The sequence below is a fragment of the Anas acuta genome, chromosome 7 (assembly GCF_963932015.1).
Source record: "Anas acuta chromosome 7, bAnaAcu1.1, whole genome shotgun sequence".
In the NCBI taxonomy this organism is placed as follows: Eukaryota; Metazoa; Chordata; class Aves; order Anseriformes; family Anatidae; genus Anas; species Anas acuta.
In genome coordinates, this window is record NC_088985.1 from 24,984,025 (window position 1) to 25,000,968 (window position 16,944).

Consider the following 16,944-nt stretch of genomic DNA (forward strand, 5'->3'; position numbering starts at 1 on the left):
CATAAAGGCTGCTGTTGTTATGAATAAGGCTCAACAGGGGAATTTTACCAGTAGAAGTACAGCAATATAATTATACTGGTAGACTAGTTACAGTAAATTTCCTCATGAAGACAAGCCTTAAGTTGACATTTCCTAGCTAAGTTGAATCCATATGTATAACCTTATTACGCAGAAATAATGCGTCTCTGGGCCTTGAATTCCTTTTTACCCAGAAGAGTAGCACTGAGCAGAAAAGCAGAGAAGTCGATGTTCGAAGATGGATGGGGGATTTTCGGTAACAATGGCTGTGAGGAGTTATATGCTGAACCCTTTTACCGAGTAGGTTATTTCTCAGAGTGAACGGGAGTTTTATTTTCCCTGAAATTACAGCTCAGCCCCCAAGGGTCTTTCCCTACCTGTTGAGTGCGTGAAGACTTCTTGCGGTGCTCATCAGTGTGTTTTTGAATGCACCCTTTGCAATGAAAAAACACTAGATAACAGCTTGGCAAGTAGAGAGGCATTGTCTTGATTTCTGCAGCTAATGAAGTGAAAGCTCAGGGATTGCATCCCAGATCCAGCAGGACACACAGGTGTCCAAACTCGGGTTGAAATCTGGAGCTCAGGCTCCTCACAGCTCCTGAATACCTATTGTGCCTTGAGCTGATTTATCATGCAGCTGAGAACTTAATTGTGCCAGTGTCCTAAAAATGTGGTAAAGGGTCTGCTGAACTTCTTTCCTGCCTTTTTCTTCTTACCTATGCTCTTTAGCCAGCAGGAAGGTAACGGGAGACACCATTATAAACCATGTTCATGTTCCACATAACCTGTTAGAGCCCCAAACTTTTAGGCAATGCTGCAAACAACTAGCTGTAGCTGTCAGCGGAGCTTCTAACTTTGGGTTTTTCTCTTATTCTTTCCACTCTCCCATCCTGCTTTTGAAAGCTGCTTTTGTTATGCGAATGGATTCCTCCCAGCAGCTGCAGAACTTTCCGCAGTAGGAGCTAGGAAGGAGCCAGCAGACAGCGCGAGGAAAGTCGGTGCCCTTTCCCCAGCTGCTCACCAAGCACAGCAACGCTGCCCTTCCAGCCACGCTGGCCCTTTGCTTACGTCCTTTTGGCTGGCAGGGTTGCAGCCGAGCCCTTAGGTGAAGTTTGAGATGTTTGAAGCTTTTTTTTTTTTTATTTATTTATTGTGAAGCTCTTCTGGCTGGGAGGTGGGAGGCCTGGGTGGCTCCACAGGGAGCCCTCGAGCTAAAAAGCATGGCCAGGCCTCTAGTTGCTTGATTTCATATAGACTTTATTTTTATTTTTTTTGAATATGTGTTTTGGGAAATGTAAGGATGAAACGATTTGGTCTTGTCAATTTGATCATGACCGTAGCAGGAGATCAAACCGTCGCCAACTGGTGCAGCTACATCTTTGTGCAATAAAACGAAAACTGCCCTCATGCGGACGTCTTTTTTTGCTGGGGTAAAGGGTGACGTATTCCGTGCAGCCTCCTGTTTCATATTTTGGTGCCTTACTCATTTCCCACTTTCGGCATTTGTCCATGCTGTGCAGAATGTGGAGTTAATTTCCCAGCTTTACTGTGACCTTTACAGCCGGAATATACAGGCATTTGCTATATGATGTGTGTCACATTACCATCTGAAGTGGGGAAGCAGCGTTGCTTTCCATCTGAGCATCAAATTCCTGAGTAACTCGTCGAGGATGGCAGGATGTTGGCAGTAGGCAGGGGACTCAAACCTAGATCACCCGGATGCTGTTTTACAACCATGAGGGTATTTATTCTGCAGCTTCTTGATGTAGTGTCAGTAATGAAGCAGATAACTTTGGCACAGACAGGGCCGTTTGCCCTTAATCTCCAAGCACACATTCATACACGTACAACATAAAACGCTCTGGCACTCTGCAGAACGGGAGGATAAAGCTTCCAAGCCTCTCGAGCTCGAAGGGATTAACCCCCAGCAGCTAAGCAGGATCCTATCCTTCTTCCAGATACTACTTCCACTACTTTAATGGCACGGACAGCTGAACCTCAAAGCAGCAACCCCTAAATTGCCTTAATTTGGCAATTTAGCCCATTAAAGTGCCCTGAAAGCTGCTGGTGGTTTACTTTGACACGCAGGGCTGGAGGCAGCGTGGTTCTGGAGCTGGTTCACACGTGGGTGGGCAGGAGCCGAGCACAGGAACCACTTCTCTCAGAGTGAGTTTAACTTGTGTGTTTGTGAATTATCAGCTGCGAGTCCTGTCAGCTTGGCTGTGGGCACCGGCAGTAAAAGTCCATACCTGTGCTCTTGGCCATAATGCTCTGTAGGGTCGCTTGGGTTGGAAGAAACCTCTGGTAGTCTCCAGTTAATGCCAGATCAGAGGGCGGCTTCCCCAGCCTCTCTGGATCCTGTGCCTGGGTCTGACAGCTATGGTAGGAGGGGAGAAGGAAAACCAAGCAACTTCCTGATGTATACAATACAAATTTCCATTGACTTTTGTTATTTTGCTGCGATTCTCAGAAGGGCCTGGCGCTGTCCGCACTCCATTTTAATGTCATTTGTGCTCCTGGTGCTTCTCTCATGCCTGAATGATTATGATTGAGGGGTCTCCAAACAGGCCTGTCTGTCAGTTCGGCAAGGTACACACAATTTCTGTGCTGTAGGTATCTAAAGCCACTGGAAAACTGTCCTCTTATCGTGTGATGCAAGTGCCACTGCCACGTGAGGCAGTCTGGCTGCAGGGTTAGGTGTAGTGTGGACTTGACGCTGTGGTCTGGAGGGTTAGAGGAAAAATCTGGAATTCTGGTGTATCAGTATTCACGGTTTGCAGAAACTGGTTTAAAAAAAAAAAAATCTTCAGCCTTCAGGGACAAGATTGTTACCAGCTGAGGTTTGAATAAGTTGAATGGTAAAATGTGTGGAATCAGTGTTGTGGATGTGTGAGTGAAACTTCGACTGAAGTATTTTCTTTCCCTTCTTCTCCATAGTATCATTACTGAATGGGAGGTCAGTGAGGCAGAGCTCTGTTTTCATACTGGCCAGTAGCACAAATTGACAAATTTCGCTCTGGTCTGTCTGAATTGGATTTTTCTGAGGGGATCCTACATGAGCGTTTCAGCGAGCTGAGAAACCTGCCTCCACCGAGCTGCGGAGGGAGCGCCTCTGCATCTGTTTGGATTTAGATGTTGGACTAATTCTCTCAAAACAATTTCTGTTGCTGTTTCTAGAAAGGTTTTCCATTTGCTTGATGGCAAACACATTTGATGCGACATGCTGAAAGAGCGAGCTCTCAGCAACAGCTTCGGGCCTAGCCGTAGGCTGCGTGTCACCGTCACCCCGATTTTACCTCAGAAATCTTTGGGCATGTGTTCTGTTTGCATCCGTCATTTTCCCTGCTTGTTTGTGAAGCATTTTTTTTAAATAAACCAGGGTAGAAGTGAGTCCAGTAAGACTTTGTGTGTGCGGGTTCGGGGCAGTGAGAGCTCATGGAATTTCCTGCCGAGCACTCTGAAGAGATAACCATCTGACGGCCAGATAACCGCTCCCTGCTCTCTCAGATGGTTTTACGTTTTTCCTCAAAATTGATGCTTTTCTCAAGGCCGAGAGACAATCCAGGAGATTACGCGACTAAGCAGGTGCGTTTTAGCTGAAACAACTTTTCTGGAGAGCTTTTAAACCTTTGGTGTAGGGGGGCTGCTGCACTTTCATACGAAATTTCTTGAGTGGAGCGCCTCAGCGTGCCGTCGGGGCTCTCAAACGAGCCTTCTGCGTTGTTTGACAGCTGCACTAAAAACAACCATTTCCTGTTGGGCAAGATGCTGGACGTACGAGGTAGGGTCACTTTAATTTTATTTTTCCCATTAACTTCTGGAATCTGCCAACGATTTGCTCGTGGGGGTAGGACATTGTGTGAGGCGCCTGGAGTCTGAAGGCAGAAGGCTGGCTCGGAGTAAACTTTTTTCGGGGCACATCAGCTCTTGCCCAACATCCTGCCCTGGAGATGAAGACGGGGAGGTGTTGAACTCAGACGGCCCTGCCAGCCTGCTCAGGGCTTTGCCTTGGTTTTTAGCCAGGAGACCACCCTTTGTGTGACTTGTTTGCAACCAGATGGGAGCAGGGAGAGGGAATGGTGCACATCTTGATTTTTCTCAGGGAGGACTGGTGAAGTCTGTCAGGTCAGACAGTGCGCTGATGCTTCTTGTTACAGCAGCCCTCCCTGTTGCTAATAGCAGTATCCTTGCTAGCTGATAGCCCCCTGGGATGGTTAATAGCTGTGCAGTCCTCAAACCGGAGCAAAACCTCGGCCTTGCAGGACTTTGGTCTCACCAAGCAGAGTTGAGGCCTTGTCTGTCAGCTCGGCTTTAATTGACTTCTTGAACTAATCAGGTGTCCCGGTACTGCTGCTGGAAGCTATGGATTAACAATTACTGGCGCTTCTTTCTTTGAGGCAGAATTAAGACTGCCTTATGATGGAAATAACAGCAGCTCCTGCTGCTGCCAGAGCTGGAAATGCAGCGATGCTTATTTCTGCAGCCTTCAAAACAACATCAGAGCGGCTCGCAAACAGCAGAGCAGGAAGCTTTGTCTTTGTGGAAGACACGAAGAAATGCAATTAAGGAGTCGATGCAAAAGGCAGCAGAAGCAATTTCACAAAAGTAGCAGGGACGCAGCTGAAAGCTGGAGCTGGGGTAAGTCAGCGTGGTGCCCTGCGAGCCTGCCCTCGCTTTGCTTCCAGAAGAAACCCACTTCATCTCACTGTGGTTGCTGGTAGTGGAGCTGTAACTCCTGAAAACGCACTCCTAACTATCCTCCAGTACCCTGAAAGAGCGTTCTTGTTGTTCCCTGGCTGAAATAAATGTAGTGAATGAAGGGCCAGCATTTCCCTACGTAAACTCCCATTTTCGGGGACTGGTACATCTAATATATTTATATACACATACTCTTCAACTCTCAAAAAATAAACACCCAGTACACTCTGCTCCTTGTCCGGTGCTGCGGAGCTTTTAACAGCAGACATTCAGAAATGCTGCCATTTTGCACGGCAACAAAGCAAATCTTTTCTTCTTCCTTGCAAAAGTGGGAAAGAAAATGCTTTGGCAAATTGCTTTGATTTAAACTGAAAAGCCTCTGGTTTTTAGAGCTGCTTTTAAAGCAAAAGGCTAGTTTGGCTTTTGATCCTCTTAAGCTGGGTTATTTGATGTGAAAAACGCCCTTGGTACTCCGCTGCAGAGGGGAGCAGCCTTTCAGCTCTCTGTGTGTGGCTTCAGGAGAGGGCTGGCAGCGCACAGGGTGGTGGGGGGCTCGAGGAGGCTGCCTGCACGGCTCTGTAAATAAAGGGGCCTCTTATTTCTTTGGATTCTTTTGCTGGAACTAAATATCATGATCAGTGAAACTCTTACCTCATTAAAGGAACAAGCCAGACGTCTTCAGCCCGTGTGCAGCGCTGCAATGTGGTCTGTTCTGCTGAGCTGATTTGCTAGCAGATAAAGAGTTTTAAACCGAAGAACGGTGTGTAATATATGACCTTGGCTTTCAAATGGTTTGTTTTTGTTCATGCGACAAAATAAGGTTTTGATATTAAATATAGGGGTGGATTTGACTTGGCAGATACCAGAGCCTGCCATTAGTGCTGTAGCCATAATATAAAACTATCTGATGTGTGCCAGTGGGCATGCAGCAAGCCAAGAATTTCTCCATCGATGTTTGTTTTTGTGAAAACTTACCCGGCTGCTTCAGAATGGGGTTGGCTGCAGAGGTGGTGCCCTCTCTTGTTGGAGGGGGCAAAGAATTGGCAGGCACAACACCATCCGTGCTGCCTCTTTGTAGTTAGTATCTCGAGTGTTTAGGCAAAATGAGGATTTTTTTTTTTCTGTAGTGTTTTGGGGGTGTTCAAAGAAAAACCGTTCAATCAAAAGTGCAGAGTTCAGCAGAAATCGGGCATAGCCCAAACTATGTGAAGTATTCGGATCTGTTAGTACAGAAACTTAATGCTGTGTTGCAATTTTCAGTTTATGTACCTGGGGCTATGCATGGATACAAAACGTGCGTTTTGAGGGCTCCTTCTCGCACACGTGCTGTCAGCACGTTGGTTGGGTTGGCACTGTTGTCTTCCTGTAGAGCTGAGGCACTCCTGGACTCTTGTAACTGGGTTGAACAATAACTTAAAAATAAAATAAAAAAGGAAAAACCATGCAAACAAAGAAACCAGCACCAAAGAGCTGAAATCTTGCCTCTGTGGAACAAAAAGCATGTAATAAAGGTATTACTTTGACAGTTTACACAGGAGCCAGGGTCAGGCCACCCCACGAGCAGCAAAGGTGCTTTGCAGTGAGCTTGTATGGGTGCAGGCAGCACGGAGCTTCAGCAATGAGTAGGAAGAGCCCTGAACACAGCTCCCCACAGCTTCCTCATGTGTGCTGTACCAGAACTTCTGGAGAGTGCTTGATTTGCAGGATTGTATGTTCAAAGTCACCACGCCGCCCATCAGGTAGGAGGAGGTAGAATCACTTTTTGGGCTGTCCTCGCTGTTCCCTACACCATTTTCTGTGGATACGAGGCTTTTTCAAGTCTGCACCTTTCAGAACATTTTTTTTTTTAGCTTGTTGGTTGATGGAGGCCAGCTTGAGGATGCTCCAATGGTTGGGTTGTTAGCTCATTTTTGAGAAGTCACTCATGATTAATTCCCCAATTGTGGGTGGCTGCTTCCCTGGGATAGGTGCATTTTTTGTCTTGTTGAGCCAAAATGAAAACCTCTGTGTGGGATCACAGCCATTTCCTTGGTCCTCCACTCCTATGTGAAGGAGCAGTTGATATGTCTAGCTGTCTTGAGCTCCTTACAGGACAAACTGAGACCTGAGGCTGGTAGAAAATCCACGATTCTGAATTCCTGCCATAGTCTTGTCTCAACTTCTAGGGATTTCAGGATTTATTCCTGGCTACTTGCTGATTGAAATGAGCGCCTGTTAGGAAAAGCAACCTGGGAGTCAGTGGTTGAGAATAAAATTCACTTCATACATCGTGTAGCTGGATCCTGGGATTGAAGGATTTATGGGCGGTTGTTCATTGAGAGAAATTTTATGGCAGCTGTTGAAACTATTTTGACTTGTTTTCAAACACAAGACTTTCTTGGAAGAATAAAAGCAAAAGCTTTGGCAAAAATGTTAACCGAAAATGACTATCCTAATTGCATTCTGAAGATTAATAATTCTTTCTTTCTATGGGAGATCTATCTGAATTAAACAAAAGTTTTGGTAGTCCATCAAGCTTTTAAAGTCACGTGGCACAATTTCTTCAAAAACAACCAACCAATCTAAAATTAAGTGAGCTCAGATCAAAGACTTTATCAACCGAAACCTTTGAACAGCTGTACAGTACAGGTGAATTGCATGTATTGAAAGTTTTACTCCCACAAAACAGTCTTTTCAGCAATCTGTGTCCATTAATTATTCTAAGACATTTTAAATATAATCTTTAAATACAAACCTCTTACAAAATAGGATTTTTCTGACAATTCACTGCTGCCTTAAAAAGCTGAGCATTAGAAGCATTGCACGCTATTGTATTTTTGAGTGGTTTTTTGATGGTTATGCATCTTTTGATACTCTTGAGATTTTTTTTTTAGCATCTTAAAAGGGAAATAACTTCCTGCTCCTGTACGTACCTTTTACTCTATATATTTTCTAGCAATTCTCTGAGTAGCTCCTTTATTACCATACAAAAAATAAGGTGAGTTGCATTGCCTGTCAGCTTTTTTCCTCTTTGCAACCACTGGCATGTTGCAGGCCAGCGTTGTTCTCTTAACTTCGCATCTTGCTTTAAATTTGTTGGAAACCCACCTGAACACTTCTGTTACTCGGTAACCTGCTTACGGAGCAACAGCAAGCACGTGTGGTCTTCTGTTAAACAGTTATTCCTGTTTATCCTCTGAAGCACGGAGGTCTGTGAGGTTCAGTTTAAAAAAAAATAATAAATAAAACCCACAACCCAAACTCTAGCTTGATGCATGTTAAAAATAAGTGTTGCTTCAGGACCTGCCTTGAAAGGAGGAAATTCAATAGGGAGCCATCTTATTTTCCAAAAATTGTAACTGTGTAAGCTCAGCTTGAAGGCTTCTTGTTAACTTTGATCCTTTCTGAAGTTGACCCGTTCGTAATGCGTCTCAGTTTCTGGTGAATGCTTTTTCCTGGAATCAGTCCTTGAAAACTACCCAGTTTGAAGCATTTTTTGTTTCTCCCTCTAAGAAATACTTCTGTTTTTCCTTCGCTAACTGATATGTGAAACTAGTAAAACACCACAGGGGTGCTGAATGTCCAAAGTGCAGCTTTGATTGAATTGATGAGGCTACCACCATCCTGTCCCAATCCTTTTGGTCGACCTGCATGCACGATCGCAGAATACAGGTTCCACTGCACATCCAAACTCACTCCGCAATCACTGGCTGTGTGGTTATTTTTAAATAAATATTTTCTTATTTCCTCTATTGTTTGCTCACCTTTCTATTGCAGATGTCTGATTTTCACTACCTGACCTCTTGTTTTCGGTCAGAGCTGTTTGTAGTTTGGTTTTGTCCTTGGGCTCAATTCTTAACTTTTTTCCTTATGTTATCTGCAAGTCCATCAGAAACTTTCCTTGAGGAATCCTCAAATAAAAGTTGCGTTGAATCTTGAAGGAGTTGCCCTGATGCTTAAATTTGATCAATTTTAGCTCTTTACGTTAGTCAGGGTTGCTGAAAAGCATGTCTGCTTCAAACAAGCTCCTTACTGTTGGAACAGTCCACCCAGCACTTGGAACTGGTCACGGCACTGCTAGCGATCTGTGTTTTGCAAATGGAAAGTGCTCTCATCACTTTTCTGACAGCTCCGTTTGGCTCTTTTTAGTAGAAGCTCAACGTTAACACTTTGTGCATTATATCTTTCACGTGTGTCAGCAGGGTACCAGCATCCAAAACATGCACAAAGTTTCTCCAGAGAATTTGCCAATGGCTGGAGGAGGAGATTTGCGTTTGCAGAATCATGGAAACTTTCATAAACCACAATCTAAGTGTCTTTAGGCTCAGTATAAATCCTTTTTTTTTCTTACGTTTTTCCCTTCTTGCAACAGCTACAACAAATGAGTGAGGGATGTGATGGCAGTGGTGGAAAGGAAACTGGTGTCCCCAACTTGCTTTTGAGTTTGTGAGCCTACATATTTGTTCATGAGGTTTTTCAGGGATTAAATGTGACAGTTTTTTAGCTGCTGTGGACTTGGAACAGGAACTTCCCTGTATGGGGATGTGTAAAATGCAGGATTCCTATGGACTAGTTTTGTTGGAGTATTATGGGGCACCCTTTATTTGCTTCTCCTTGTAATATCTGTGATGCTTCTAATATGACTTTATTCTCCTACGTAGACCTTATTAGACCAAACCAAATAAAATAACACTTATCTCTGTCAAACTGGGGAAATGGTCAAACATCCCGATTCATGAGCTGTAGTTGTCATACTCAGTGTTCTTCCCCTGTGTGTATGAGGACAGCCTCATAAATTCAAAGCTGTGCTTTGTACATTCATACATTGTGTACGTTACATACAAAGCCTTACTTTGTACATACATACTTTTTTTTTTGTCCCACCATATATATTGGTGCAAAATAAGAATTACTGTGTTGTGTGAAAGGTGATTAAATTTCTGCCTGCATCCTCTCGATTCCTTCCCTGTTGTCCATTAACAGCACAGAAACTCTGTGCCATACATCAAAACAAGTGAGTGTTTCAGCTCAGAAGCCTACTACACAGTACTTAAGGTTATATTCCACTTCTGAACGTGTAGAAATTTGAGTCCACGAGGGTTGAATAACATTTCCTGTTGGGTACTTTCTTTGGTGTTTCCATTTAAGCGAATATAATCAGGGCAGCAGAATTTTCAGGTTTATTTTAAAAACAAACTCAGGCTGCTGAAAATCACAGTGGTGCTCCAGAAGAAGTTGTAATTCCAAGACTGCATTATTCTGACTGAGAACTGTACTATGATGGCTATCTTTGAAATTGTATTACATCAGTTAACCTAACGATGTTATGCCATTTGAGCTGGTGTAGACCAAAGCAAGGAATTTCTGAACTTATCTTTTCCGTGAGAACTCTCTGCTTTTCTCTGTAGCGCTGACGCTGAAGCCTTTTCTCTTTGCAAGAAGCACGTTGTGACTTTTCTTTTTTCATTCCCTCCAGGTTTACGGGAACAGATGGACCAAGTGGTTTCGGCTTTGAGTTGACATTTCGACTAAAGAGGGAAACGGGAGAGTCGGCACCACCTACCTGGCCAGCGGAGTTAATGCAAGGCTTAGCCAGATACGTCTTCCAGTCAGGTACTGCAGGGTTAGATGCATTACCTCGTTTTTTGCTGCTTTCATTCCACATCTCTTACATGGTGCTGCACTTGGGTCATAGGTGCTCAATCAAATCTTAAGATCTCAGAGATCTTAAGAATCTCTGAGTGAGAACATTTGACCAAAAAAGTGGATATCATCCATCAACCCCGCTTGCTGGGGACAAACCCCAGCTGCTGTTTACATAACTCCAAATCAGGAGTATGGAGAAGCTGGAGGTACAGAACGGTCAGTAACTATCGGAAGCCTGCCAGTGCCTATTTGTTGCTTTCTCACATTGGTTTCAGCTCTCTCTGGGTGAGAGGAGGTGATGAGATGTAAGAATCTCGTTTGCTTCTCCTGAAATGGCTGAGGAGCACGCGTCTGATAAGGCCTCGCTTCTCAGCAGAAGGGCTGTAACATCCAAAACGGTTGCAGTTCCCTTGCAAGTAAATCTCTTCCAGTCCTCTGTGTAATTCAGCAGCAGCAGTGTGTGTAAACAAACAGATGAAAAAGACATAAGTTGTAAGAGATGCCAAGGCTGGGAGGGCTAAAGAATTGACAGTTGGGAATCATCAGTGCTTGTGGAGACTTACCAGAAAGTTGAGAACCATCCAACTTTTTTTTGCATTACTCTTCCTGGATTTCATTGTACTGGTAGATTGAATATTAGCTTGTGTTGTGAGCACGTGAAGATCTGTGGAGTGACTGAGTGCATTGCATATTTGAAAAGCACCCTCTACCATCACAAGATCTGAATGAAAGTAATTGAAGAACTTTTTTTTTTTTAAACTAGCTTGGGATCCTCTACAGGTGAAGTACCTTCCAAATCAATGATTACTGAATTTGTAACATTTGGTACTTGCTCTGCTAGTTAATAAATTGCTCAGTAACTTCTGATTCTACTGCTGGTTTTCAGTCAGCTTGGCTGACTGTCAAAAGGGAAAGGTCCATGTGAAAATAGGATTGCTCTGGTAATTTGTCACAAATCATTGAGGCAGTGGTAACTCAGAGTATTTTTCCAAAGTATTGACTGACAGAGACCAATGTCAGCATAGATCACTGCTTGTCTTCATATTGGAAGTGTATCTGGTTGCAGTTTGAAATTACAAAAATGCTTTTGTCACCTTTGCTGTGCAGCTATCTGCCCCAGTTGCCATCCACATTTGGGTTCAACTATAATCTTTCTATCTTGATTCTTTGCTACTCTTAAGCATCTGAATCCACATGACTTTCATAGCTTTTGTAACTGTGTGAGGTTCCCATCCTGCTTGAATTGTACAGTTCAGCAACTCTTTAGTACTAACTATGCAGTGGTGAATTCATACTCACATATTTCTATCTATTGCAGGATATGCAGAAAAGCATCTGGTTCTAATGTCTCCCACTTAGGTATAACATACAACATGTTATCTGTTAAATTATGTTACATTGAAGACCCTTTTTGTAGCCTTTCACGTTTTCCAGTCTGCTGTAGTCTCTTTGCAACAGTAATTTCAGTGCCTTGCATGTTAAGCAACTTCTACTGCAGCAGTTGCTTGTCTGACCCTTTCCATGAGTGAGGGGATGAGTGCGGAGTGAAATGGGATTTAGTAGGACAAAATTTAGGACAGAATTCTCAGACTCAGCTGGTACCGAGGGCAGAGACTGCCCTTGCTCATACAGCAGCCCACGAATGGGTCTTCCTGGCACTTTTTGTTTCGTAATATTACCGAGCCATTGATGGCGTGCAAGCATCAATGAGCTCCTTAGAAGAGTTTTGCTAACTAAAGGATTGTTCTGCTGGAAGATTTCTCAAGTTTCCTGCAGTAATGCAGTCTCGTCTGTCTGACCTCAAAGCAAACAAACTGTTTTTAGACTGGAAAGAGCAGTTGTGCCCATGCATATCAGTCTCTGATGTGAACTTCTGAGGGCCTTCAGTATTATCTACTGCTTATCCGTGCTGGTTTTTGACTTTCTATCTACCATGACTCTTTAAAGGCACTGCTCAAATATGCTTTAATGGATTCTAGCCTCTGGGTGTTTAGTTCTCAATTTACATTATTAAAAAATCCAGTGGATGAATCATAAATTGACTTCTTTGAATATGAAATTGAACATGAGCCAAGAGCATACAACAGGCAAACCACATACTGGGTTACATTAAGAAGAGCATGACCAGCAGATTGAGGGAAGTTATTGCCTCTTCTACTTGGCACTGGGAAAGGCTCACTTAAAAAGCTGTGTCTGGCTTTGGGCCTCACAGCTTTAGGGGCTGAGAAACCAGAGAAGGTCCAGTAGGCCCAAGGCAATCGAGGGGCAAAAAGAGCACGTGAACTAGGAGGAGAGGTGGAGGGAGAAGGGTTGTGTTGTCTATGTGGAGAAGGTGAAAGGCGATCTAAAAGGAGTTGATGGAGGGGTAGTTAGAAGATTGAGGGGTCAAGCCCTAGATAATATAACGATGAGGCTCCAGCTCTGTGTCATAGCGTGGGAAGTTCTACGATACCTCCACTTCAAGACGAGGCTTGGTGAGAGGCCTCCAGAGGTCCCTTAATCCAACTCTTCTCTGACTTTTTTCCTACAGCTTCATGCCCTTCAGCAAGCAGCTGTGTGCTCTCGCCAAGCATTACCAGCTATTCCTTCCCCTGTGTAAAGGGAAATTGTATGTTGTTGAGGCAAGTGATCAGGCTCTAGTTTTATTTTAGTACAAATTTGTTCACTGTTTTCCTCTTTTGAATAAGGACTTTCTCACTTAGGCTTAAATCTTCTAGCTAGTCATAGATGTCAGGTTAATCCTGGCAAGATGATGAATTTAAAAGCAAGACCTGGGATGCAGCAGACTATTCATGTTCCTTCCGAAATCCATTCGGCGTTGGGCAGGGTGTGGCACCTCCGGCATTGTTTTATGTGCTGAAAGGTTCCTTTTTGCTCAAGTTCTTCTGACTGTGCAATTTGGAGCATTTGTCAGATGCAACAATACCTTATTGTTGCCTTGCTCAGTTGTTTAAAAATCTGTGGTGTCTCTCTGATTCTTCAAAATAGCTTTAAAAACATCTGATGAACCAAGACAACTTGAGTAATGCTTCTTAATCCACTCCAAACAAGAAGCAAGGGGAAAAAAAAATAAAACTGGCAGAAACTTTCTGGGTAGGCTCCAGGCACTTTGGCATGTCAAAGGATTGTTTACTTTGAAAGCTATGCTAAGAGCTAAATTCTTATCTCTTGAGCAACAAGCCAACTTCGTGGTTATCATAGATGTGCTTTGCTGGGTCCAGTTGGAGCTGCTGGGAGAGTGAGATGTAGTTGTGCTCCTGCTGAGCCTGAGCATTTTCAGAGGGTGGTGATTGAGTTGAAGAGTCATCCAGCAGCTACCGCGGCCCTAAATGTTATTTCTGTGTATTGGAATTTCAAAACACGTCTTGTTGCAGGTGATGTATTTTTGTAACAAACGCTTTTAGGCAAATGGACGTTGTTCGGTTGTTTCCGTCTCTCCTGCGCTGTGGCTGTAGTTTAGAAAAGCTGTCTTCCACATTGAATTTCAGACCTCTTTGAGCCTTGGCATCCCTGTTCACTGTAACAAACACTTGATGCTTTGTGCTTTTGATTAAATGGCACTATTTCCCCTCCTTCAAGAAAACTGGGTTTACAAGCCTTAAAAAGCTGTATTTGTGGCTTTATCTGTTCTTAATTTTATCACTGTTTGACCATGACCACAAATTCCAACTCTGTTATTTTTAGTTTGGAGGAAAAAAAAAAAAAAAAAAAAAAAAAAACAGAACACCAACCCCCCTAACCTTGAAAATGAAACTGCACAATTCAGTGACCTTAACTTGTCATGGTTCATGAGTATACTGGGAATATCTGGTGGTAGAACAAATGTACACTTGAATTCAAACAGAGGAAGAAATGCTCTTCCTATGGAAAGTTTATTCAGGACTTGTTACGATTAACTCTTTACGTATGGCAGTATTACTCTGCTTGGTTAGTACAGAGTGGCTGTGGGTCGTGATTTCCTGACATTAAAAACTGCTTTTTTTCTCTCTCTACAGTGAAGTTAGGTTGTTTTCAGGGGCCTACCTGATTTTCTTCATGAGGGCAGTATATTGATGTAGGTGGAAATAAATGCATCGTTCTTGCTGCTTCCGTGTTGCTTGGCCTGAAAGAGAAACCTCCAGTGGTAAGGTACAGACCTGGAGAAATTGTCAGAAAAACTTTTCATGCATAGTGCCTTGCGATAACAATATAACATATATTATGGTTGTATTCTCCACAACAGATGCCTGTAGTAGGGAACTAGCTAGTGAAACCAGCAAACTTCAAAAATACTGAGATAGCCCTCCATGAATTTGTTCAAGGATTGCAGTTTGGCTGAGCTTGATAACATTTACCCCAGAATACATCAGTGTGTGCAGTCTGAGCCTCTGCAGTTACAGGGGACACAGCTCCCCAGGAGGCTGGAAAATGGTAAATGCTGTCCTTCACATTGTCCTTTTTTTATTTTAAAAAAAGGCACAAGGTTTAAAATCAGTCGATGTTTGGCACCTAAGCAACTATTAGTAAACCAGCAAACCATCTAGAAGGCGTCCAGGGAATAATGGAAGTTCCAGCATGGATTTATCAAGAGTAAAGCAGAACAAACTAGTTTAATTCTATGACCAAGTAATAGGCACTATAGGAAGCAGTGACTGTTAGTTATCTTGAAGCTAGTGAGACTTTGGACATTGTCTAATATAACAGGTATGTGAGCGAGCTGAGGAAATGTGATCTTGATAAAAACTGAAGAAAGGGCTGCAATACTGATTGGGTATCTCGACTTGAATAGTTGTCAATGTGTTGTCATCAGCCACAGAAGATGGGTAGAACTGAGATTCCTCTGAAATCTGTCCTAGGGCTGATGCAATTTGGGATTGACTGGGATGACGAAATGCAGAGTATCCTGACAAAACTTGCAGGCTCAGCAAGCACTATGGCACACAGGGCTGGAGTTCAGAACAGCCTTTTGCAAGTTGCGGAGATGGTCTGGAATGCCTGTGTGTGCAGGAAGGGTCAGTAAGGTGCAAGAAGAGCAAGTTCCTGTGCTTATTCAGGAGTAATCAATGCACAGTCACTGGCTGGAGAAAGACAGGCAGAGGCAGCAGTCCTGAAAGGAGAAGAAAAAGATTCGGAGTTGGTTTCACCAATAGCTAAACCTAAACTAACACTCTTAGCTCTGAGAGGGAAGCAGAATTGTTCTGGGGTGTGTGTACATGTGTATATATATATGGAACTGTTCTACGTGTTGTATGTGGTGCAGTCCTACACTGCTGGCTATAACTTGAGGGGAAAGAGAGAAGTTTTTTGTCTGGTTTTGGGCAAAGGACTTCAAGTCAGTTGGAAAAATTCTGGAGGAGAGCAGTAAGAATGACCCAAAGGTCCCGAAAATATGACCTGTGGAGGAATGATCGAAAGAATTAGGTTTGTTTAGTCTAGGGAGGAGAAGATGAAGGGAAGATGTGAGAACAGTCTTCAAATAAGCAAAAGGTTGCTGCAGGGGATAAAGTAAATTGAGAGGCCCATTATTACTTAAATTTCTGTAAGGTAAGCCTAGAGTTTGTCGTTAGGTAAAACTTTCTAATAACAAGTGCAGTGAAGCACTGACGTAATTGTCAATTCCACGTTGCTCCATGCCTTTGAGAGTAGGTTGAACTATTCTTCACGTGTATTTGTCAGGAAGAGTTGATTCTTCGTTTTGATGGGGGCAGAGGGGGGAACCTGTTGAGTCCCCTTCATAATCAGTGTCTTAACAATTAGATGTCCTCTTCGAGTCTTTCATATGTGATCTTCTTGTTCCCTAAACACATACTATACCTTTTTTCTTAGTTTCCTGATTACTAATGCACTAAAAGATTTAAATCGAAGTTCTGGAGTCTCAGCCAATTTAAAAGTCAAATGCGAAGATTTAACCTTTGACAAGTCAGTAGTAGGAAGTTGCTTATGTTTTGGAGACTGCAGAGCAGTAGCAACAGAAACTACAAGCAAAGAAAGTGAGCATGGGAGATGCAGTTTTTGGGTGGTGCTTTAGTGTGGCTTTCAGGTGATTGCTTCAGGAGAAAGTTGCTTATATGCAGCAGAGACAATTTTCAGATCTTGGATAACCTTGACTTAATTATTCCCTAGCAAAACGTCTTACACCTTGGAAAAGTGCATTGGACAGAACTGATTCCAGCAGGTACACGATGAGTGATACGTGTTGATAGCACTGTGTCAACACAGCACCAAATTAGCAATATATATTATTTTTTTTCCCCACAGTCACCTCCGTGGGCATGTCTAGCCCCTTTGCACCCTCACAGTGAGGGGTTCCCTTTCCAAAGGATTGGATATGAAATGTCTCATCCTCTATTTCTGCAAAATCTATCAGTTTGAGAGAGTTACAGCAGCTCTGCGTGCCTCAGTTTCTCCTCCGGTAAGTGAAGATGCTAAGAGTCATGAGGACTGCAGATGAAGAAGATGCTTTCTTCTTATCCAGCAATTTTCATCTGATTCAAGTTAGTTTAATCCGAGCCGCAGAGGCACGGTGCAGTTGACAGGCAGTATAACTTCTGCACTGAAAATGAGACTCAGTGGGATTAAGTGATTTGGCTGAGGTTGCAGACCTGAGGCCATTAAGCTAGCGAG

At 43.3% G+C, this 16,944-nt stretch overlaps 1 protein-coding gene across 3 annotated transcripts in view; it reads left to right on the top strand.

The window, feature by feature from the left end:
• The window catches only part of SUFU (SUFU negative regulator of hedgehog signaling), an 82,514-nt gene that overhangs the window by 9,633 nt on the left and 55,937 nt on the right, over nt 1-16,944 (top strand). For all 3 annotated transcript variants that reach the window (XM_068688333.1, XM_068688331.1, XM_068688332.1), the window contains exon 3: nt 10,172-10,308. In XM_068688333.1, the coding sequence (XP_068544434.1) occupies nt 10,172-10,308 (137 nt within the window). The remainder of the gene's footprint in view (nt 1-10,171; nt 10,309-16,944) is intronic.